The 23,320-nt window shown below is 52.3% G+C and overlaps 9 protein-coding genes across 9 annotated transcripts; 3 read left to right on the top strand and 6 right to left on the bottom strand.

Moving 5' to 3' along the window:
- Positions 1-870: 870 nt before the first annotated feature.
- N0V89_007575 (uncharacterized protein) lies at positions 871-2,097 on the top strand (the record flags this gene model as incomplete). Its single annotated transcript, XM_056216337.1, has 1 exon — positions 871-2,097. The coding sequence occupies one exon, from the start codon at positions 871-873 to the stop codon at positions 2,095-2,097; it is 1,227 nt and encodes a 408-aa protein (XP_056070584.1).
- A 1,088-nt stretch (positions 2,098-3,185) lies between these two features.
- N0V89_007574 (uncharacterized protein) lies at positions 3,186-4,363 on the bottom strand (the record flags this gene model as incomplete). Its single annotated transcript, XM_056216336.1, has 3 exons — positions 3,186-4,072; positions 4,127-4,302; positions 4,353-4,363. 3 exons carry the CDS (start codon positions 4,361-4,363, stop codon positions 3,186-3,188), a joined length of 1,074 nt encoding a protein of 357 aa, XP_056070583.1.
- An 893-nt stretch (positions 4,364-5,256) lies between these two features.
- Positions 5,257-6,330, bottom strand: N0V89_007573 (uncharacterized protein; the record flags this gene model as incomplete). The annotated part of the gene is made up of 1 exon (XM_056216335.1): positions 5,257-6,330. One exon carries the CDS (start codon positions 6,328-6,330, stop codon positions 5,257-5,259), a length of 1,074 nt encoding a protein of 357 aa, XP_056070582.1.
- Positions 6,331-8,775: 2,445 nt separating this feature from the next.
- Positions 8,776-9,935, bottom strand: N0V89_007572 (uncharacterized protein; the record flags this gene model as incomplete). The annotated part of the gene is made up of 2 exons (XM_056216334.1): positions 8,776-9,453; positions 9,681-9,935. The coding sequence occupies 2 exons, from the start codon at positions 9,933-9,935 to the stop codon at positions 8,776-8,778; spliced, it is 933 nt and encodes a 310-aa protein (XP_056070581.1).
- A 1,227-nt stretch (positions 9,936-11,162) lies between these two features.
- On the top strand, positions 11,163-12,976 carry N0V89_007571 (uncharacterized protein; the record flags this gene model as incomplete). Its single annotated transcript, XM_056216333.1, has 2 exons — positions 11,163-11,641; positions 11,686-12,976. 2 exons carry the CDS (start codon positions 11,163-11,165, stop codon positions 12,974-12,976), a joined length of 1,770 nt encoding a protein of 589 aa, XP_056070580.1.
- Positions 12,977-13,541: 565 nt separating this feature from the next.
- On the bottom strand, positions 13,542-14,540 carry N0V89_007570 (uncharacterized protein; the record flags this gene model as incomplete). The annotated part of the gene is made up of 1 exon (XM_056216332.1): positions 13,542-14,540. The coding sequence occupies one exon, from the start codon at positions 14,538-14,540 to the stop codon at positions 13,542-13,544; it is 999 nt and encodes a 332-aa protein (XP_056070579.1).
- Positions 14,541-17,366: 2,826 nt separating this feature from the next.
- Positions 17,367-19,417, bottom strand: N0V89_007569 (uncharacterized protein; the record flags this gene model as incomplete). The annotated part of the gene is made up of 3 exons (XM_056216331.1): positions 17,367-17,389; positions 17,559-19,065; positions 19,097-19,417. The coding sequence occupies 3 exons, from the start codon at positions 19,415-19,417 to the stop codon at positions 17,367-17,369; spliced, it is 1,851 nt and encodes a 616-aa protein (XP_056070578.1).
- A 389-nt stretch (positions 19,418-19,806) lies between these two features.
- ENT3 (Epsin-3, clathrin recruitment and traffic between the Golgi and endosome) lies at positions 19,807-21,540 on the bottom strand (the record flags this gene model as incomplete). The annotated part of the gene is made up of 6 exons (XM_056216330.1): positions 19,807-20,062; positions 20,145-21,076; positions 21,121-21,202; positions 21,249-21,297; positions 21,345-21,407; positions 21,459-21,540. The coding sequence occupies 6 exons, from the start codon at positions 21,538-21,540 to the stop codon at positions 19,807-19,809; spliced, it is 1,464 nt and encodes a 487-aa protein (XP_056070577.1).
- Positions 21,541-22,407: 867 nt separating this feature from the next.
- Positions 22,408-23,312, top strand: CSR1_1 (phosphatidylinositol transfer protein csr1; the record flags this gene model as incomplete). The annotated part of the gene is made up of 4 exons (XM_056216329.1): positions 22,408-22,618; positions 22,728-22,897; positions 22,957-23,063; positions 23,117-23,312. 4 exons carry the CDS (start codon positions 22,408-22,410, stop codon positions 23,310-23,312), a joined length of 684 nt encoding a protein of 227 aa, XP_056070576.1.
- Between the last annotated feature and the right edge of the window lie 8 nt (positions 23,313-23,320).

Genomic DNA, 23,320 nt, shown 5'->3' with positions numbered 1-23,320 from the left:
CTGCTCTGGCCGTCGACTCATCCGCACGCATGGAAGATGAGAGCTTGTGTAATGGAACCTTTGCATATTGAGGGCCTGGTCAATCGCAAAGGTCAAGTTTATGTTTTTTCAAGTCTACAATATGGTGCAGTATATGGAGCATACCATTGCAGCCGCATTCACTTGTGTCAGAGCTTACGAAGAGCGTATCAATTCATCCATCGACAATGCTCGAGTCCATCTTTCGAGACCGATTTCGCGCCGTCAGAGGATGAGGTACTGGAGACGCTAAATTCAACTGTTGACGACTTATTTGGCACCGGCCCTTTCATGCTGGGCGACATCAACCCAGAAGGGCAGCTTACCGCGAACATCGAAAGAAGAGCTTTGGGGGCCTTTTTCCTGCTGCGGAGTGTATACGTGGCGCTTTCTGTGGACACTCTATCGCGATCACAGCTGCAGAAGCTCCTCGATCTCCTCGGGCGCATCGGGACCGAATTTGGTATCAAGACAGCATCAATCCGACGAGGCAAGTGGCTTGCACAGCATCCCGAGTGGACGTGTTCGGATATAGGATCTCGTTCAGCCCCCCAAAGCGCAGGCCTAGCCGTGTCAGGTATGGTCGCAGATCCGTCTTCGACGAATCACATCTCTGCAGCGATATTTCCTGGCTGAATTCGGGTTGTTCCATCCTCTCCGCCGCCTCCACGATGAACGCGTCGACACTACAATCTCGCTGAATTTGTGTCATGCCAATCTTCACCTCGCCGATGGCCTAACAGTCGGAGATTACCAGGTACCGATCGTACCTACATAAACAGGTCTGGCCATGAAGTCCTTAAGAGTTCGTCAACAAGTTCCAAACAACTTTCATACTTTGCGTTTTTCATCATGCGTCTCGAAAATTCATATTGCTCTCTCTTCGGTGCTGTTCTACTAGCATCTCCAGCCCTCGGGTGCGGAGGCAACGCCGTTCCATTCGATATCCCGAGCGTCATCACTGCCAACAACCTCGCCCGCTCGAACGGTACCATGCTTCACAAGAAGATTGCATTGAACAACGTCCGCGTCTTCGACGGTACATGCATTCTGCCACCTTCCACCGTCGTCATCGATGGCCCTCTCATCGGCTCAGACACTACGGGTGCTGAACATATCGACGGCAAGGGAGGCGTACTGTTGCCAGGCTTAATCGATGCTCATTGCCACCCTGCGAACATGACGCATATGCAGGAGCTCGCGAAATGGGGAGTCACAAGCGGTTTTGCGATGGCTTGCTTCTCACAAGAGCTATGCTCATCGCTCACCAACCATACCGGCCTCCCTTCTCTCTTGCGAACGAGCGTTCCTGCTTCGGCGCCGGGCAGTGCACATGGAAATATATCGATAGCTGCTACAGGCGACATCTCGCTCGTTATTAACGGCACAGAGGCGGTCCCATCGTGGATAAGCCGTCAGCTCGCCGATCAAGACCCTGACTACTTCAAGTTCATCGCCGAAACACCGGGTCTCGACCAAGCTACATTAGACTTGCTCGTCAAGAACGCTCACCAGTACGGCAAGAAAAGCGTTACTCATGCTGCCACACGCGAGGCGTATGCTCAGGCTATCCTCTCCCGTACAGATCACATCCACCACACTCCGCTCGATCACGAAATTTCTCCCGCTTTGGTCGAAAACATGTTGCAGCAGGGTCAATTCTCTACACCGACGCTGACGATGATGCGCACCACCGCTCTGAACAACAGAACCACATCCAGCAACAACTTCACCGCCGCGCTCTCAACAACGTCCCTCCTTCATAAAGCTGGTGTACCTATCCTCACCGGCACGGACGCAAACACACAGACTGGTGTTCCTGCGACGGTGCCGTTCGGGTCCTCACTGCATGACGAGCTAGAGAACCTTGTCGAGGCAGGCATGTCGAACATAGAAGCACTGCTGGCGGCTACTGTAACGCCTGCGAGGGCTTTTGGGCTGTGGGATAGGGGCACGATTCAGGTAGGTATGAGGGCAGATCTCGTGCTTGTGGGCGGTGATCCGCTCGAGGACATCAAGAACACGAAGGATATTAAAAGAGTATGGATTGGCGGTGTGCAGGTTGGGCAGCAGCAGTGAATCGCTTAGTGCATATATTTGTGCGAGTATTGTGCTTCAAGGTGGCGTAGACTAGCGAGAAGTATCTCGTTGATTCATTTAGCGCTTCACGTTGTGATCAATATCCTTTCACGCCCCAGTCTTGTTACAAGCATATATGCAATGTTTGCCGACCCTGATTCCTTCGCATTATCAACCTTTTTCTCTCTACCTGCTAACAGCAACGCTACAAAAATCACTCAAACTCGTCAGGATGCGCGCTTTTACTTATGTAACGCACCCGCTTACTCTCCGTCGAGACCTCGGTATACAAGATACGGATCAATGTAGCCCTACAGTGGGCGTTCCAGGTGGCGGTACGTACACATCAGCCATGCACAGCTCCGATCCCACGAGACCACCTCCTCTACGAACATCCACTGATCCATTCACCAGTCTATTTCTGCACCGGCAACCCCACCGCCGCAGCATGCAACTGGTACCGTCCGTCCACCACCCGGCATTGCATTGCCTACGATGTCTCCCTGAACGGGCCACCCGCATTGATCGGTCCTGACTATGCGGATACTGTAGCCTCTACGCGAACGCAGCATGCGCCCCGGACTCGCGCCTGCCCGTTACGGTAGATGTGGCACCAGAAGCCCCAGTGAACACGAATGCGGGAAGTATAGTGTGCCCTGGGATTGGCCCGAAGGATGTGCCGATGGGTATGAAAGCATTTAGGTGCTTTCCGATTGAGACGCAGGAGAGTACGGAAGGTGAAATAGGGGGTGCGAAGGCTATACCCACGCAAAAGGGAGGACCGGGGGCGGGACATCACGCGAAGGAGGGATAGTCCTTGGTAGTTATGCTGTAGCATATATTTATTTGTTCGATAGTGACTTCAAGTTGATAAGAGCACTGGCTAGGTGAGATCATCCATGATTCCAGCCACACATGCACCTAGTGCTGCATACTCGTGCTGTGCACCAACCCTTGTAAACATCCACGTGAACGTGTTTCATGCTCCTTGGATCCATGTTTCTCCCTATCCGTGATCAGGCGGCCTCGAACTTGAGTATACTTATGTTGCAAACAATCCTGCAAGTGCGCGTAGGCCGCTGAAGCCATTATAAGGCGCAACCGGAAACCTGTAGCTGGAAATGCAAGCTAGCCGCTTCTGTGTTTGCGTCTCTCAGACTGCGGCTAGAGACATAGTCTCTGGCAACCTCTAGCATGCTCTTGTCTATGAGCCCCTCGTTGGCGGTGTCACTGTCGGAAGCGAGGCGAATAGTGAGCTCTGGAATTTCGCGATCAGGTCCTGCCGCGTCTAGCATCACGCGGATCACTTCTCCGCTCTGAATATCCTCAACCCAATTGCCGTTGTCATGAGCAAGAAACTTGTTTAGCGACGGCAGGTATGGATACTCTTCCTCGAGCAACCATTCGGCGTAGCCGTGCCGGCGATAATAGTCGTGGGGGCAGCCATAGTCCTCAAATTCCTCCATGAACATATCTCCAGCCATCACCTCCTCTTCGCAAAGGTCGCAGTCCTCATCTGCACCTGGTTGATTCCAGGGCCCGTCGTCGAGCGTGAGCTCATGCGGAACGAATTCGAATTTGGTATTAGGACAAGCTGCGCGCATGAGAAGTATCTGGGTGACGTCGATGTGATCCTGTATGTCATGATTGTAGGAGATCTGCACTAGCTTTGGCAAGTTGGAGTACTTTGACCCACAGCCATAGAAGGTGTGGATGTAGAGAAGAAGATGGGGACATCGAACGCGAACGCTCGAATTGCGCAACCAGATAGGTCGGTATTCTAGGCGGAGGAGCTTGCAGGTCTGTGTGAGGCCAAGGAACCTACGTCCTGAAAGATAGCAAGCGCCCTTTGACATGGGCCATTGACTTCGGCCACATCCATGTCCACGGTGCAGATCGACTAGCGGCACAGCTTCCTCCCAGCCATCGAAATCGTCGCGCTCAGTGGCGAAGTGGTAGATGCGGTTGCGGAGCTCTGCACACGGTATTTTAGCAGTAATACTAAGTAATCTTCACGAGTTACACCCACCAGGCGGTATATCGAGTAGGCCCTTGGGTTTCTTCTTCTGTGCAGGGAGCAGTGCCGGCAGAGTGAAGGCCTTCTTCGAGGTCTTCGCCATGCTGGACTTCTTTGTTTTCTTTGAAATTCGCGCGCTGCTACCGCCGGGAGCGGGTGGGCCGAGCTCGCGCTTCCTTCCTGCACGTCTGGAGCGTTGTCAGCGTGGATAGCTGCAACATTGGGGAGATGAACTTACGTCAAAACCATGTTTGCGGCTAGCCGTGCGAATGGGCCTGCGCGACTCGAGGTTGTGGCAGCTCATGCAATGGAATGAGAGCGCGAAGAGCGCGAAGCCACGGTGGATTTATAAGGGCAGGAGGGGGTGCAGCGTGACGTATAGCGCGCCTGCTTCAACGCGCTGTCACGTGCAGCAGCCCCTACGGTACCTACCTGCGTTACCGCCAAATTGCCATAAGTTTGCCAAACACGCGTTCACGCGCCACTTGGTGGATTTGCCCTAACTCAATACCAGATCTGCATCATAAGCGCATCACTTCGAAATCCATGCGAAAAAGATATGCTCATCATATGTAGCTTTCCGTCCGGTGCCACTCCGACGTACTGCAGCCATTCAGAAGACACTGCAAACACATACTCTGCCTAGAGTGCTGCGCACGCCACACCTACCATAGGTATACTGTCCAGTCTCGGTACGACTTGAATGCCATTTCACCCCAGCAAGTGGGAAAGCTCGAGTGTCTTTACTGGTTTAGATGGTACAGAGAAGGAGAAGCATGGAAGGCTCAGTGAGTTGTATCAAGGAACCAATTCTTCAAGGTGCCTCAGAATGCACTCTGGTTAGGACAGCGTTGATGTAGCATTGACATTTCTGAATATGCGCCTCTGAGCTGATCCAACATTGTATTATGGCAGGATCAAGTTCGTGAATCGTGAACCCTTCTCTGAACATTGAGCCCTGGAGTGTTGTATGTCACGTGATATTACCCTCATGTGTGGCACTGTAGAAATTACAAAAATCATAGGAAATACCCAGGCCCGGGATACTTTGAGTCATGCAACGTGTCGTCTATTTCTATTATTCAGGGTCTAATGGTATCTTTATCAAACAACAGCCTCAACTCCTTGCTAACAAAACCAACTTAGTTCTGCAACACATAGCGGTATCTGGGCTTGCCATCCTCGAAGTCGATGAGGACCTGGTTGGCGTCGCTCATCGGCCTGACCTGGACCCAAGACTTAACATCCTGCTTCGCCGCCAATGCGAACATGTCCTTGATGTGCTGTCTGGTGCCGATCAAGCTACCGCCGAGCTTCAGGTTCTTGAGAATGAGCGAGAACACCTTGAACGATGGGAGCGGGTCCTCGGGGGCGCCGACCTGGACGAGGATGCCACCAACATCTAGCAGGTTTAGATACTTGTCAACCTGGAAGCCAGATCCGGAGACGGTGGAAATGAGGATGTCGACACAGTCGGTGTTGTTGGCGGACCAATTCTCGTCCTCGCCGGTAGCAATGAACTCGTCAGCACCAAGCTTGAGGGCGTCCTCCTTCTTGCTGGACGAGCGCGAGATGGCAACGACCTTGTCGCACTTCAACGCCTTTGCGAAGAGGAGGGCGAAGTGACCGAGACCACCAATACCGATGACACCGACGCGCTTTCCAGGGCCGGCGCCGTTGGCAACCAAGGGGTTGTATACGGTGACACCACCGCACAACATGGGTGCGGCGATTTCAGAGGGAATGGATTCTGGGATAGGGACTGCGTAGGCACCAGGTCCACGCCACATCTTTGCGTAACCACCGAAGGCCTTGCCGCCCTTCTCAGTGTGGTAGCGGGAGTTGTAGGTCGAGGTGCTCTTTTTGCACTGCGTCTCTTGGCCGTTCTCGCAGCGCTTGCAGTCCAAGCAGCTGTTGCTCTGCGCGCCAATGCCGACCCGGTCACCCTGCTTGATGTCTGTGACCTTGCTTCCGACGCGGGACACCTTGCCGATGATCTCGTGACCGACGACGAGGGGGTAGTCTGAGGGTCCCCAGCCGCTAGACAGAGTGTGCAAATCGCTACCGCAGACACCGCAGTGGGTGATCTCCATCTCAATGTCGGTCTCCTCAAAAGGCTTGGGCTCGAAGTCGCCCCATTTCATGTTGCCCTGGGCGGCAGAGGGGTCGTGGGCGACCCAGCCCTGGAACGTTTGAGCGGGTGCGGAGGCCATCATGTACTGTGTACGTTGGGTATTGTGTAGATCGATTACGCAGGTGGGACTAGTGCTGATCGGGGAATAAGCGTAGCGTAAGAGGATGCGTGAATTGGGTTGTACAGAATGAGGACCTTGATGGCAGCTTGTCTGCGCTTCTTAAAGGCATTGCTCGCCGCGCTGTCGCCGATGGTACGACTCGCCATGACAGAAAGCTGGGGAATCTTGATTTCGAATCTCGCCGCTTTGCTCCGGAGAAAATTGAAGGGTTTGCAGGGTTCACAGGGTTCACGACGTCAGTTAAGCGCGTTAAGTCCGATCGTCGCGCTAGTGTACCGGCACCTGCGGGTACGGAGATCCACTTTTCGGAGCCTCATGTTGACGACGAAGATAATGGACATGTTTTGGGTGACGTGATGCTGCTCGGGAGAAGAATTATTAGACAATTCACCATAATAGTTGGTGCCTTTGAACCTTACTCAATCTTTCAGTTGGATGGTTAGACTATTAGGAAGACCTCGGGAGTGTCTAACTCGACGTTGCTAGAGTCCCGGGGTTGTTGAAGTTATGCGAGGCGGATTCTCACACGTGGGCGGTGAGAGTAAACATTAACTGCACCTCACCGATATCATGAGGCATTTCAACATGGCACCCTCAATCAGGTAGCGTTCATACGTAGCGGATGAATCTAGACCGGACGTGGAAAGGTCTCCAGGCTGTCTCCACTTAGCGCTTGCACGGGTGTCCGTCTGCGACAGCTCCCGGACCGATAGCAAAAAAATGTAGCTTCAGAGGGCCTCGGCAGTTGTTCCAGTTTCGACATCATACCGCGGAGTTAATGATTTTAGAGTATCTGTCTTCATGCAAAACTTGTGCAAATTGCTTCCGACATCCTTCGGGTGGCGACATCCCTGAAAAAGTCTATTTGGAGGCTGCGATAAGACTTCGACTGGAGGAGCTCGCTGATAGTGGGTATCGCCGTCCTCTACAAATTTTCGCGAACGGGTTCACGTCCAGATACTTGCAAGCGCAACCCGTGTTCAGAATGTCCCTACCATATCTTCCGCTCGGCGCAAGCCAACATACCGTCTCGTTATCTGAACGCTGGCTGACCTCACATATTCCTTGATCTGATACCACGCATTGATCGGCCGCTCAACATCGTGAATGAACTTCGCTGGTTCCAGTGCAACCGAGAATCACTTGGTGATCATCGCTGCGGACTTCCGAGGTCAGGAGATCGTATTACTGATGAGGTGACCCGATGCAAGAGTCCTTGCATAGCGTGTGCGAAGTAATCATCAAATCCAGAATCGTCATGGGCGATCAGATCCGCAATGCGGTTCAATTCGCGCATCGAAGGCTCGAGAACCAGTATACCCGTGGCATAGCTACGGATGCGGATGGAAAGAGGAAGAGCTCGTTCATGTGTCACGCATTCAGCAAAGATCGACCAAAGTACACAATTATCGGTAACCAACCATAGTACAGCGCAGTAACATCGGAATCAAGCGAGAGTAGTCGCTTGTTCTGGGTTTATGTTACTTGAACACCAGAAGCTTCGTGTAATTATGCCACCATGTCCGGTCTCCTCTCTCGACGTTGAACCTCTACTGGCACTAGCTTTGTCTGATAGTGCTCTCTGGCTTTGGCGAGCAGAACTGTCGCACTTTGTCTAGCTCCCTGGACTGATGCTATAGCAAAATATAATCTTCTTGGGTGGCGAAGTAATTGAGGCGTTCCAGGATCTTGGCGGCGTTGCAACGGTAATCGTTCTTGTCGCATATTGTATTTAGCGTCCGTCGTCCGGTGTCAACGTGTGCAGTAGTGGTGTCGGCGCGTGAAGACCGGCAGACACGACCTCGGGATTGCTCGAAGTAGGAAGGCGCACCAGAGCAGGGTCTCAAAAAAAAGAACGCCAACGACCATTCACCCTTGCGGCGGAATCCCACAGCGAGGAAAGACCATCTCCCATCTACACGTGCTGGAGACGTTTTAAGCGGCGGCCAATGTCTCCGTTCACAGCTGTTTGTGTCGCCTTGATTTCAACCTTGTGGAGAGACATTGCGGGCGCTAGGTCAGGTGTTGAAGGGCTAAGGCTCGGGAAAACTGAATCCGCAACAAATTGGAGTCAGTTCGAGGTCTTGCGTAAAGTGCTAAGATTGGATGTATCTCAGGGAGGAGCGTCCACAGGGCGAGGATCCAGGCGGCGTGGTTTTGTCGTCTTCAAGAAGGGCCCACGCACGTGCCTTTCTATCCTTATAACGGGTCGTGGACACGCGTTCAACGTCGTCGGATATTAATAACTACCGCAAGGTGCCTATGTTTGGCTCGGCTGTGTTGCCCCAGGAAAGATTGTAACACCTGAGATTAAAGTCGAGAACACGCTCACATCATGCGTGTGGTGCGAACGGCAGAATCAAAGCTCTCGCCTGAGCCATCCATAACCCCCACCTCTTGTGGGGCCTACTCTGTCTTAGATGTATCCTTCTCTCCGTCACTGACAAGCTGCCACTCCCTCCAGAGCCACACGAGCCCAAAACTTGCTCCCGTACCCACAACACCTGCCAACACTACAGCCGCGAACAGAATCTTGATTGCGCTCGACGAACCATTCCGTCGCATGTCCATGGCAACCCAAAGCACAGAGCTTCCGAAAATAAAAAGTTGATCGAACTGCAAGAGGCGCCGCATGCGCGATACCCACGTGTCTACTGCCAAAGAATACGGAAAGAAGATCATCGAAAGAGAGTACGGGCAGTACAAGGCAGTATATGTCCAAAACCCTAATGCGATCGCAATGAAAGGGGCCAGGATAAGTGTGGTCTTCGTTCGGTAGCTCAATGTGCTATGCAGCGTCGGGAGTGTGATGAACCAGCCGAAGAATCGAATGATGTACCATGACAGCGTGATTCGTACGGAGTAGAGTTGCCAGAACCACGTCCACCAATGTCGGTCTTCGAGGGTGGTATCGAACATTATTCCTACCACAGGAATGACATGGAACAATACCACGAGGACTGACCAAATTATGGCACCATGGATGTCAATCTTGCGTTCAGACAGTGGTTGTGATCGAGTGGGTGGAGTAAAGGCCAGATAGGCGAAGTAGTACACAGGAACAATGACCCCTCCGCCCCCAAACTGCGCGATGAGAGCAAATGCGCCAGGACTAGCACATTAATTAGCACCAAACGGATCCCACGCGTACAACCTCACTCTGTATGTACTACAGGTTCGAGTGGGAAAGTTTGCACTTACTAGGAGACTGGACCACCTTTGACTCCTCTTCTCAAACTCTCGCATCCCCAAATAACATAAAACACGCCAGGGTCCGATATCAAAAAGTTGATCATCTGCCACCTACTGACGTCGTCGTAGCCGAAGCTGCTAGGTGCGAAGCCAGGCGTAATCTCGCGAATAACAGGATCCAAGGGGCGAAGCCAATGGAAGTTGTCTAGAATTGGCAACGTACCGTTATCCCATTCGAAGAAGCCGGAAGCTGTTGGCGAAGGAAACTTGATGATCAAGCTGACAATGTCCATAAGGTAAAAGCATGCCAGGCTGAGAATGAGGAAGATTGAAGCTGGAATCGCCCCAGACACAAGAGAAGGAGCGGGCGACATGTTAGACAGTGGAAGACAATATTGCACTTTTGAGAATAGGTGGGGAGAAGATGATTGTAAAAAATCTGGGATGGGTATTAAAGTCATCGCGTGTGAGCGCGGTTGCACGTCGCGCCCTAGGCTAGCCTCTACAAGTTAATACTCGGAAGAAATCCGCTTCCGAGTCTAATAATGGACTAAACTCCGCTTCCTCCATCAACTTGCGTAAACTTACCTCTAAGAGACAGACTGTTCACTCGCGCGAATAGAACTTGACGGTCGGAAACGTCTCGGACGCCTCGATCCCGCTGACTGAGCGACGATGCAGTTGTGTCCTACAAGTGCAAGGGAGCTAAATACAGCTGTTTTGTAAATTCCGAATTGACTGTCTGTTTACCTGGGTAAGAGTCATCCCATATTGACAGTACTCCGTTGTTGACATCAAGTCATATCTGGATCGTCGTGGGTTGTGGACGAGAAAGCTAAGAGTCTTCAACCGGAAGTCTCCGAAAGTCTCCAGCCCGAACGATCAAGCGTGTAGACTGAGAGCAGAGTAAGAGAAGGTAAAGAACGGAGCAGAACACGAACCCTGGGTGAAGAGCTGTGACGGTGAAGGGGAGAAACAAGGACATGTGCTTATGTAATTGTGAGCTTCCTTCTCATCGCGGCATATCGTCTCCTCTCATCATCAACGCCCCGTCGACCTCAATTCACGACTCGGAATTCGCATTCGCCTGATTTTCCTATATAAACTGTCACATCTCACCTATACGAGGTGTGCTGCTATTACCCGGTAGCCCAAATTGCACTTCATTTATGGACGCTGCACTGTTCGATCAAGAGGCGAGTCTATGGGAGCCGTCATTGCTCAAACGCATCCGATAGAGCCATGCAGTTACGTTTTGAACGTCGATCTATGCAAGACTAGCGAACGCATTGTTTGGGCCACGTGCGATGGTTGCATCGTCTCACTTTTTTTGCTAATTGACCGCGCGATGCTTCCGTTCTACAAGCGTCAATCTCGACGCGACGTCAAATGAAGTCGCGTGCATAGACTGCCGTCTTATTTCGCCAATTATGTTCATACTCGTCCCGTATGCTTCAGCATGCGATGATTGGCAACGGAGCAACCATCCTAGCAGAACGACAAATTGGGAAGCGACACTTAAATAACCACGCCCTCGCATCTTTTTGACCAGCGCGATCGCCATCTCCGGTGTTAGGACTCTTTTGCAAAAACGTTTCACGATGGCTCCTTTTTTCAGGTCTTTCGGTATATGGGCCCTGGCGACGATTTTCCCTCTATGCATCGATGCAGCTGTTACTATCGACAGCACGCTCTTAATTCTCGTTCGTGACAAGAATGCCACGCTACCAGGGACTCTCGTGCTTCAAGGCTACGGCATACCGTACCAGGTTGTCGACCTCTCGCTGCCCGCCGCAGGATTCCCGCAATTGAATTCTACACCAGATGCAGGGAACTTCGGAGGCATCGTTGCCGTGAGTGCTCGGGACTACAAGAATGGAGATGATTGGAAGACGACTTTAAGTGACAACCAATGGCAAGAGTTGTATAAATATCAGGAAACGTTTGGTGTACGGTTGGTTCGATTAAATGCTTGGCCGAGCACGGACTTCGGCGTGCAGAGTTCTGGCGGTGCTTTCACTGCAGACCAGCCCGTTGCCGTTACAGATACGAGCAGTTTCCCTACTGCTAATTTGATTGCGTAAGTGAACGGAAGTTGGGCTAAAGGGTACTGACCTCCTCTAGGAATGCTCAGATAAGCACTCTCGATGTGACTAAATATCCCGCGAAGATCACAAACACATCGATTGCAACAGAGATTGCCCAGTTCAGCAGTGATATCTCAAAGACCACGGCTGCCGTGAACAATAAGTTCCCCAGCGGACGTGAGCAGCAAGTCTGGTTCTTAGCCTTCGACCCCAATTTGACATATTCTACATTACTGTCTCACGCTTGGATCCACTGGATTACCAGAGGGATCTACCTGGGCTTCCGACGTACCTACTTGAATACGCAAGTCGACGATGTATTTCTGGAGACCGAGCTTTACCAAACTAACAAGCCATATCGCATACTCCCTGCCGACTTTCAGGAACATATCGCTTGGACTAAGGAGCTGAACTCCAAGCTTCCAGCTGGATCAAGCTACGTGATCGAGCTCGGCCATAACGGCAACGGCAATGTTGAAGCGGCAGTTGAAAAGGACTATGACAACGAACCAGCACGATGCGATCCTCAAGAGGGCGTCGAGTACGAAACACAGATCGACGGACCCTTGGAGTATATGAAACCCATCGGAACCGGCAAAGACTTATGGAACAACAAGTTCAAGAGCTATTCATGGTCGCTCAAATGCTCTCAATTAGACCCACTGGAAATGTACTTTGCGAACAAGACCAACATGCATTCTTTCTTCCATGTGTCGCATACGTTTACGCACGAGGACGAGACGAACGCAACATATGCGGACGTAATGAAGGAGATTTCCTGGAACCAAGCTTGGTTCAAGGCCATCGGTTTTACGGAATCCGTTTCCGCGCCGTACTACTCGCCAAGCGGCCTCATACCGCCAGGCATCACTGGCCTCCATAACGGTGACGCACTGCGTGCTTGGGACGAGAACGGCATCCGCTATGCGGTGGGAGACAATTCTCGACCTATACTTATGAGTGTTTCCAGCCGCAAATCGGATTTCCATCCCATCGTTAGTAACGTCAAGGAAAATGGATACGCAGGCGTCTACATCATCGGGCGATATGGTTCCTCGATTTACTACAACTGCGACACCCCAGATTGCGTCAACACTGAGTGGAAAGCGATCGCAGGTGGGTCGGGTGACTTCAATGCACAGCTTGAATACGAGAAGATTGTCAATACGAAGTACTTACTTGGCTTGCGCTGGGATCCCTACATGTTCCATCAGGCCAATCTTCGCGTAAGCGACACAAAGGCGACGACGTTGCTTGGTAAAAACAAGAAGTGGAGTCTGCTGATGGCTTGGACCGAAGCTGTAGCGTACGAGTTTGCCAGACTGTGAGCGGATGTTCCTTCTCAATGTCTAGCACACTTAACGCTCACATCATTGCAGCGCTGAATGGCCTATCATCACTCTCAAGCATGAAGACACGGCGAAAGCCATCATCGCTCGGAAAACGCGCGATGAATGCCTACCAAGCCTAGTATATCAACTCTCCACCGACAGGAAATCAATTACAGGCGTGACGGTGAGCACGAAGAATACTGACTGCAGTACCACCATTCCCGTAACTGTTCCTTCTGATGTCCAGAGCTCAGCCGATGCGAATAGGGAGCAGAAAGGTAAGGACCCGCTTACGCTTTGGGTCACACCTGGTAATGCAAGGTTGTATACTTTGTCTACTGCGTTGAAGCTATGATTTTGTCTCAGCTCACTCAAGGATCCGAACGTACAGCTCCATTAAGAATCTATCATTGTCTTCCTAGTCGGTCTCTATCTTACCGTGTCTAAAATTTGGGCGCATTGAATGACCTTACTACCTTGCAAGTCCGGAGGATCACCTTGGTCTGTGTTGCCCTAAGCCATATAATTCGGGATCTATATATACAACACAGAGCCACTCACCTTAGGCCTTGACTATCTCAGCCAGGATCCTCTCACTGGCATCCCACAACTTTTCGGCCTCCTCTGTATCCTCTGCCAACCCGGTCACACCTCTCGCGACACCATACGGTACAACAAAGGCTCCCTTAAACTCATCTTCCCTATCCCTAACCTCCGGATGCGCTGCGCACCATGCCTCCGTCAAAGCTCCCTCGTACGGCGTGATACAAGCCTTGTACTCCTCACTTTCGACCCCAAGTACCGTTTTAGCGCCAGGTGTAGCCACTACACCAGGATGCACGGCCGTCACTAGGATACGCGACCCGTTTTGATCAAGTCGTCGCTGCAGCTCCTTCGTAAAGAGTACGTTCGCGACTTTCGAGTAAGAATAGCGATGTAGAAACTGTAGCGGGTAGTCATCACCGCCGAAGGAATCGTTCCAGGCTTCGAACGAGGCGAAAGAATGGCCTAGTGGGAGGACATCAATTGCAGTGCTGGAGACGTTGACGATACGGACGTCGCTATTTAGCGTGGCAGCGGATGTCGCCTTGAGCAGGGGAAGCAATATCATGGTGAGAAGAAACGGTCCCAGATGATTCGTCGCCATGACTTTGTTGATCCCATATTGATCGTACTCCAGCGACAGTGGGAAAATGCCAGCGTTGTTGACGAGAATGTCTAATCTGGTCTCCTTCCGCAGGAATGCCTCAGCCGCCGCTCTGACTGCGGCGTACTCATCGACAGCTGCGACGAACGGCTTGAGGTTTGAAGGATCGATAGAAGACGACTGGGAGATAATTTCTTTGATACCAGCGTTGGCTTTGGAGAGGCTGCGAGCACCGACGTATACTTTGGCACCTTTGAGGGCCAGCTGAAGTGCGATATTACCACCTATGGAGGATAGTGAGTTGGCACCCGTGACGATGGCGACTTTATCCGTGAGAGGAAACAGAGAGTCGATAGTCCAGTCCAATTCACGTGCTATTTCGCGGTCGCTGGATTTGGGTTTGATGTCGGTCATATTGAGGGTGTGGTGGATTTATCACGAAATTGATTGCTGCAATTCTCATGGAGACTCCTATGTAGATATACCAATTGCTGTAGCACAACAGTGAATTCTCGGATGACGCTGGACTTCCCGGGAATGATTGTCGCGGAGCACATCGAATGCTGTTCATTGGCTGTCTGGGTCTAAAGGCGATTGATGATTGGCTCGCATCACCGAAGTGGCACAGGCGCGAGGAATTTGGTTATGTTGTAGCATTGTGGATACTTGCTTAGACGTCTTCGCAGAACTTTAAGCGGTGCTCGGCCTTATTACTAATGTATGTGCTTTCGCTCCTGTTCCGCAAGATCCTCTCGGATATTGGAGAGAAAGTTTTTGGCTTACTGCAACAGCAATTGTTTATCCATGGACATTCCCTATTTGGCGTTTCTCAAAGAGCAGACTATGCGTCTGAATGCCTTCACAAAGACTTGAAAGGCTGAAAGCAGATCGCAAGCCAGGGATAAGAGAGACTGACCGCAGAAGAAGCAGGTCAAAGATCGATCTTAAACCTGATTTGGTACATAACTGTAACTGGTTATTTATACCTTACTGCTAATGTTGCTCAAGAGCAACATGAGGACGATTTGCTTCCACATCCCTCAGCGTAAGATGACGAGAGGTAAAAGTACGCTGTTTAGTAACTTCCCATTTCTGCTCGATCCAGTCTATCGCTCGCTTGAGTAGATCCACAGGTAACATCCTTTTGAGCGCATACATTGATCCAGGAAGAGCCGTGCAACAGATGGTGGTGCTAATGTTGATCATCTGCCACAGAAAAGGCTCAACCAGAGTGAAAGTTAGATCACCCATATTCGTCTTCATCTGCATGACATAACGTTTGATCGATATGCAGCAGGTGCTAATTGGGTCAGCTAAATCTTTGGTATACAGAGAAGACTTACACGGTTCCCAAGCTGAATAGAGCCAGCAAGCCGACTTGTGTCGCACGCGATCTTCTGCCATCGACACTCTTCCACAGAAGTGGTAGCGGGGAGAGGAGAATAAGCCAATCTGTAATGATCTGGGGTATTTGCAGTACAATGTAGGATCCCAGAGTGTGTTTGCCTTTGCAGGCGAAGTTCCACCTTGTTTCGACGGGATAACAGATGCGTACTTCATGCACGATATTCGCCACCCACCAAGCGACAATTACCCCGGCAAGCGCTCGCACGACATTTCGAAACCAAACGTACGTGAAGATCTTGTGAAGAAGCCAAAGCAAAGACAGTTTTGCAGTTGCAAAACATGTCGGTATCAAGAGTGCCGCTGCAAAATTAAACTTAAAAAGGTATACTATTTGCGCACGAGACACCTCCTTTACATGATGTCCCAGTCCACCGTGATCGATAGCTGCCGTGCATTAGCTGTAGATATCAATCAAAGCCACCGTTCTGGCGATTCACCAAAGATACTCCCCCCATTCAACGCCAAACTGATCGCGGTCGCAACAAGAAGGAGATATTCGGCAGTCGATAGGCACTTCCATTGCAATAGTCGTGAAGCAATCCTTATTGTCACAATGATAACGATAAGTGCCGACAGGAAGGCCGCATGTTGTATAATCTTCCATTTGGAGTCGAGCTCTTCGCGGCTATGCGGACGCATTGCATGGTGGGGTAAAATTGATAAAAGGTCGTGGTATGCCAGGACAAGGTGGAGTCTTGCTCAGTCCCACGGGGCGGCGCACTACCAATTACAAGTATAGAAATGTAGTGTTATATATGACATCGTGCGTCTCTGGGGCGCTTTCGGACACCGGTCGCTGCAGTCCACGTGCGCTGTAGGGCTCTGGTTTTAAATGTCTCGAACCCCAATAAGTGTCCCTTGTTGGCAAGTAAAGCCATGCAAAGGTGATGGCATTTGATAGGTAGAAGCCTGGCCCTTCGTATGCAAGTAACGCCACGGGACGGCACAGCGGAGCGATCGGACCGACATTAAAGCATTCTGCCATACGTCCATGTAGCTGCATCCGCACATACGCTTTCAAGAAGGAGCCGTGAGCTTTTGTAAAATATAAGAAGATCCACTGTGTGGTAATCTAGTCAAGTCAAGTCAAGCCAGAACAAGGCTTAATAGAAGTGGTCCCTAGGTCCACAGTGAAAGCGTAGAAGATCTGACGCTACTGGGCGAAAGGAGACGAGACGCTTCTGCAGCTCCCGAGCTGCCTTGCTGTACGTCCGCACCTTCATCTCCTCTGGTACACGTCAGCATAGCGGTGGTTCGCATGGCATTCCTTGGCTCTATTATGAGGAATCTGCTCGGTACCACACTACGCGTTTGGCCCCCAAAATTTTCGCATCCGCATATCCTATCATATCGTGATAATGCCCGTCCTGAAACTGCCAACACTTTCTTGCGAGACCAAAATTAAGCCCAATAGTTGATATCGTTTCCTCAGTGAACTTGAATGTGGCTCGCAACACTTCCTGTCATGCCGCACCACGACGGTCGTAGTACAGCCCTCTCGCGTACCACGGTTCCATTCTAGGCATCACCACTCAACAATGCTTCATATCGACCGTGAGAATACCCACAATGTAGAATCAAGCCAGCCAATATACCAACTACCTATTCCGGTTTTGTTACCTAGGTGTGGCATGCAAAAATTAAACCCTTACGATCAGTGCGTGCGAGTGTCTTTACGTTACCAGAGTCTGAATAAAAACAGAGCTAGGTCGCCTGATTTGCGAACGATCGAGGCTGTCCTGGCCTTGGTGACAAGCACCGTGACTAGACTTCGTAATGAATACAGGCCAGTGGACAAGCCTATAATGGTAGGCTAGTGTCACGTAAGTGGATCTACAACATGTCCAGCTCCTGTGCTAAGTATTGTTCCGGTCAAATCTGTATTCTAAGTGAGTGCAATAGCATTCACATGCGCTTCTAGGGGTGCCTTTGCTCAATCTAAGACTAAACATGACTTCGTCCGTGTACGTTATGGTATTGTCCCTTCTCCTTGTTTCCCTGTCCCCGCAACGCCGCCTGACATACCTTGCCCCACTTTGCCATTATTGTGCTTACTAGCGTTCAGGTCTATAGTCTTGACATCGTCAGTCTTGGAAGCATCATTCGTCTTGGCCTCAATCAAAACTAGCACACCTCCCACAATCAACGCCAATACCAGAATTACGTCCACAATATGCACCGCCCACCACCAATGCTGCACGCCCAACCCACACGTGCTCACCTCAATCTTCCATTCCCCCTTCTCACCTGCGCTGACGTCGAACCACGCAGAGAGAAAACCTGCGTAGCCGGAGAACTCGCCCATCATGCTCCGTAGGGTGACTTCGCGGATGCGAGGGACGGTGTTGAGGGCGATGCATTCGCCGCTTGAGGTGGCTTTGTACGGGAGGTACGGGACGCGCTGCGCCTGCCACTTGGTCTGTTGCTCTTCGGATTCTGGTTCATGTTCAGCTTCAGTCTCAGCTTCTTCGCTGGAGTCTTGGCTTGGAAGGTTGAGGTCGGAAAGGGTGTCGTTGGCGTCGAAGCTATCTTTCAGCACTTCCTCGATGAATAACGAAGTACTAGCGTTTGCCAACGCAGGTGGGAGATGTATCTGGTGCTCATCAACATTCTCCGGACACCCACTAGCGACACCCGGTTGTACGATGTAATGGAGTAGATCGCACCCAGCGTGGTCATGCCCGTTGATGATGATGCCGCGCCGTCCGAAGCCTTGGCCCTCGGCGTGCTGGTTGCTGCTCAGGCCAAACATGCTCTCTAGAACGATCTTCGAGGCGTGATCCGAGAGCATGTTCTGCTCCTTGACACCTCCGCCGTCGAAGAAATCGAAGAACGGGCTGTCGACGCACACGCCTGAATCTTTGTGTAGTGGGATGTGCGTAAGTAAAATAGTGGCGTGCGTCTTGTCGTTCACAGAGCGAGATGTGGTGACGACGTGGTTTATGAAGTCGTACGTCTCGCGCTGGAGATCGCCGTCATAGGCGGGCGTGTCGAGGTTCATGGTATTGAGGATGACAAGACGGAGCGCTGGAGGATCGTTCTGCTCTTCAGTATTCCCGAGAGTAGTGTTCGGAAGGGTGAACACAATATCCCAGTTCACCTTCCCGTACTGATGCTCGAACCTCTCCATTCGATTTGTGTCGATGTCCCCTGCGTAGCCGATATCGTGATTCCCGGCGATGTTGATAGCTCTTTTGGCCCAGGATGGATCTTCCCCAAGTATTTCGACAGTGCCACCCCACCTCTTTTCCCGCTCTTGCCTTTCTCCATCATCTGCTTGTTTCTCTTCCTTCTCGTTCTCTGCATCTAGCTCTCCTTCTTCATAGCCCGTCATGATACGCTCCGGCACCTTCTCCAAACCTCGGAATACAATATCCCAATACCTCCTGCTCCTCCTCTCAAACTCCTCATCGCTGATCCACTGACTTCCCAGCAGATCACCGAGAACAGCAACATGGCTTGGTTTCGTCCACCACCTCAGTGTGCGCACAATGTGCGCGAGGTACCAGTCGTTGCCCCAAATATCAACGGGCTTCCTGATATACCCCCTCCAATGCCCTTACGATATCCTTCGGTATGCCCTTTATAGCGTTCCGTACGAGATCCAGCTTCTCCAGTGCAGCCTCCGCAACGCGTACATGATCCACTAGGTTATCGAACGAGCGGAAGATCTTTGCGCCGGCTTTTGGGAGAGACGAGTCGCCCTCAAGCTGCGGATCACCGAGTGCGAGTAATCGAAACGGCGCGGGCGCAGTGGAATTCGGTGGAGAAGGGAACGAGCACGCTTCATCGAAGAAGGGGTAAAGGTAGAGCCATGTTGTACCGAGGAGGGCTACCGGAGCCAGGACATGCGCGAGCAGGAAGAAGATGCGCGAGAGCTGCATTGAAGCATTCTCGTGAAGACAAGAAGTAGACAAGCAGAGAAGAGCGTGAAGTGAGTGCACGACACATGCGCCAGTGCGCGCACATCGAGATGAAATGTGGTGCACGGCCTCCTGTTCTGTTCTCGGCCATCAAGGTGATCCCCGTTAGGGGCGGCCAATCAGGAAGGTGCGTTTGCGGAGTTGAGCGGGCTACACGTGGACCAGCATCCACTACGCGTACAAGCTGAGCGCTCGAAGGATGTTGGAGATGTTGTCTCAGATTCATACTGGCTATCCTGATTTCTAAAGAGCAGCTGTTACCATGCAGGAAACCCTTCTTTTTGCCCAGACTCCATGCGCAGAAACTATCACAGAATACATATCCATCACAAATGTTGCCAATGCTGCTCTTAACCAAGCAAATCACCCAAAGCACCACCGGGTTTGGACCCGCTCTGAGGCTGTGAAGCAGGAGTGCTAGACCCAGAAGCAGGAGCTCCCCACAATCCTTGGCTCGTCTTTTGCTTTGCCATATCCGCCATGGTGACCTTCTGCGTGGGCGTAGACGTCTTTTTAGGACCAGATCCGCCCAATAGAGACGCAAATGCATCGCCTCCGGTCTTTTTAGGTGCTCCAGAGCCGATCTTCCCACCGATACCACCGATACTAGGGGGAGGCAACCGAGGGTGTGGGGCCGACTGATGGGTTGGGTACGGATGTAAAGTAGTTTGGGCCTGTTGCTTGGTACCCAGAAGGCTTGTATGGCTGGTTTATACTCGATGTAGCTGAAACAGGCGTAGCAAGGGGAGGAGAGGCGAAGTTGTTGCTCGCCGGTGGCGGGGAAACAGTAGCGAAGAGGTCATTCAGGTTGTTGTTCTGTGCAGCTGACTGGGGTTGAGGAGCCGCAAATTGTGTGGAAGCACCGATCGTCGACGTGGAGGCTGGAGGCGCAATGAAAGCTGCTGCTGCAGGCTTCGCAGCTGGGGCTGCAGGTGCGGCCGATTGGAAGTCGTCGAAGTCGTCATCTCCGAAATCATTGCTAGCTGCAAGGGGCTGTTTTCCCGCTGCAGAAGAAGCTGGCGCAGGCTCATCGTCCCATGCTAGCAGATCTGCAACTGGCTCTGGTGCCTTTGGTTGTGGGTCTTCTTTCTTGGTTTCCCTTCGGACTTGAGTCGAGGATGCCTGTGTCCGTCGGGGAGGAGCAGAAGTTTCGACATCGTCTCCCTCATCGTACTCTTCGAACTTGTCTCCTCGTCGCTGTGTGTCTTGAAAGCCGGACTCGTTGCCTCCAAAACCGCCGCCATCGCCATAGACAGCCCCGCTGTAGCCTCCGTAATCGGCATTTGCACTTTCGCTCCCGAAGCCCCCATATCTGCTGCTGCTGCCGCCCGAGAAACCTCCGCTGCTGGAGAAGCCGCCCATACCCATGCCGCCCTCAACACCGCCGAACTTATTTCTGTTCGCGCGGGCCTTCTTGCGCTCTGAACGGATACGGTCGACGTCGCTCAGAAGCTCGGCAAGTTCCTTAGCCCTGTTTCGTACGTTGATACCCTGGTCCTTGCCGTTCTGGTCGATGAAGTGGAATTGCCGGAGCATCTTCAGGAGGGAGACGTGGGAGCGCGCATCATCAATGACCCGTTCGGAGCCGTTCTTGATTAAGAACTCGAGAAGTTGGAGAGCCTGGACCTGTCAGTGCCGCTTTCGAAGGAAGGCGTCATGCCGACCTTGTATATCTGTCTCCATTCTTCAGCTGCCTTCTCGGTGAAGCGCTTGTAGATCATGGGCATGATTTCGTTCAGTAATTGACTGCGTGGTCAGCGCGATTCGGTGGGGGATGTACATTAACACCAACTAATTGAACGTGGCATTGGCGATCTCTTGCATGAGCGTCGAGGAAGCGCCTACAGATGTCAGTGGCAGTATTTCCGGTGTCGAACTGCTTGCGTACCCCACGGCTCATTGTTCGTCGCCTCGCGGACTTTCGCCTCCATCTCAGTGAAGTTCATCACCGCTGCCCTGGCGTATTAGCTCGGCGGCCCAACTGCATCCCGAGGAGGCGCACCATTTTGGACCTTGCGCACACCGGCCTTGAGGTCGTAGAGCGTGAGGTTGCTCACTTGGTCCTTGAGACTTGTGAAATCCATGGCGGTGATGGGGTGGTTCGGCCACGTATTGGTGTCGTTGGTGTCGAAGTGGCAGCTTATTGTCGAGCGCGGCTGTCCCAGGGTTCGGCAGGGATGCGGTCCGTACTTCGCCACGTGCTATTAACCCGAACGGAGGGGAGACAACTCAATGATATTGACGAGAGATGCAATATCTAAGTGTGCTTTTGCAGGGTCATCGGGGTCAACTCGACAATGGACAACGGCCAGTGGCCGCGGGAAAGAGCACGTGACAGCAGGCTTGGCGGGCTTCAAAGCGGCAGGAACGATGAGGCCTTGCGCAGAGAATTGGACATCTGGTACCTTTCTCAGGTTACGCAACAAGCCAGATCATGCAGCGAGCAACACGCTCAGCTCGTCGAACGTAGACAGTAACTGTCCGACCATCATGGCAACGATGAGGACGACTAGCACAGGGAGCATAGCGTCCCAAGCTCCCAGGAGAAGCTCTGGGAAAATTCCATCATTGCTCTCGACTCTGCATCCCCTTCTATCGCCACCATCTGCAGGACAGCTCGCCCCGTCTTCTGCAGTGTACCATAGTCGTCTCTTCGTATATTGTATTGCATAGCTAGCCAATTGGCTCTTGTCCGCTGCTTCTCCGAGCTCTGCAAGCTCCGCATCGCTTTACCTCTGTACCATCAAGTGAAGCAGCCCAGCTCCCGGGTTGCCAGGTGAGAGCGCCCAACTGCCCCCGCACCAGGCGCCGTGGACCATCACCGCAGCACGCTTCGCCTGCCGGAACGGCTGTTCTGCACGCATTCACCGCCAAGCGGTTGCGTCTGACGCCATGGGGTGTCGGCGCTAAGTCTCTCACAGCCACTGACAAGCTCTCAGTAATACCCCGCCATGCCCCACCACGCTCTCAGGACTTCTACTTCTTTGCTCTCTTCCTTCCGCTCCTCTCAATCATCCACCCTCCGAGCACCTCTCAACAAACGCTTCTTCACTCCATCAGCAGCCAACATGGTCATCAAGACTTACTTCGATGTCTCCTGGTACGGCCCGGAGGTACAGGTGAACAACAACGGCGACATCACCTCCAAGGGCGCCGAGAAGGGTAAGCTGCCCCTCGTTTGATTGTCAAAAGTCCATCGCCACCACGGCGACGCCGTCATGCTTCATCTTCTCGATGCTCGTCAAGGCCAATTGCTAACTCTGCCTTCCAGACCAGCAGGGTCGCATCAACTTCGAGCTCTTCGACGACGTCGTCCCCAAGACGGCCGAGAACTTCCGTGCTCTCTGCACGGGCGAGAAGGGCTTCGGCTACTCTGGCTCCAAGTTCCACCGTGTCATCCCTCAGTTCATGCTTCAGGGTGGTGACTTCACCCGTGGCAACGTGAGTCTCACAGCCCCTCCCGACGCGGCACAAGGCGGGGCAGTAGCTGACCAAAACAGGGCACTGGTGGCAAGTCCATCTACGGCGAGAAGTTTGGCGACGAGAACTTCAAGCTCAAGCACGACAAGCCCTTCCTCCTGTCCATGGCCAACGCCGGCCCCAACACGTAAGTTTTCACATGCCCCGCGCTCCCCAGGATCGCAGCTGATGGTGAGACAGCAACGGCTCGCAGTTCTTCGTCACGACCGTCGTTACCTCGTGGCTCGACGGCAAGCACGTCGTCTTCGGTCGCGTCCCCGCTGGTGACGTCGAGTCGATGAAGATTGTGCGTGCCATCGAGGCTGTTGGCAGCAACTCCGGCGCTGTCAAGTACTCGTCGAAGCCCCCCACCATCACCGGTGCTGGCCAGGCTTAGACGTGATA

Source organism: Didymosphaeria variabile (assembly GCF_027946475.1).
Source record: "Didymosphaeria variabile strain IMI 356815 chromosome Unknown scaffold_5, whole genome shotgun sequence".
Taxonomy (NCBI): Eukaryota; Fungi; Ascomycota; class Dothideomycetes; order Pleosporales; family Didymosphaeriaceae; genus Didymosphaeria; species Didymosphaeria variabile.
This window is presented reverse-complemented; position numbering and strand designations above follow the sequence as displayed.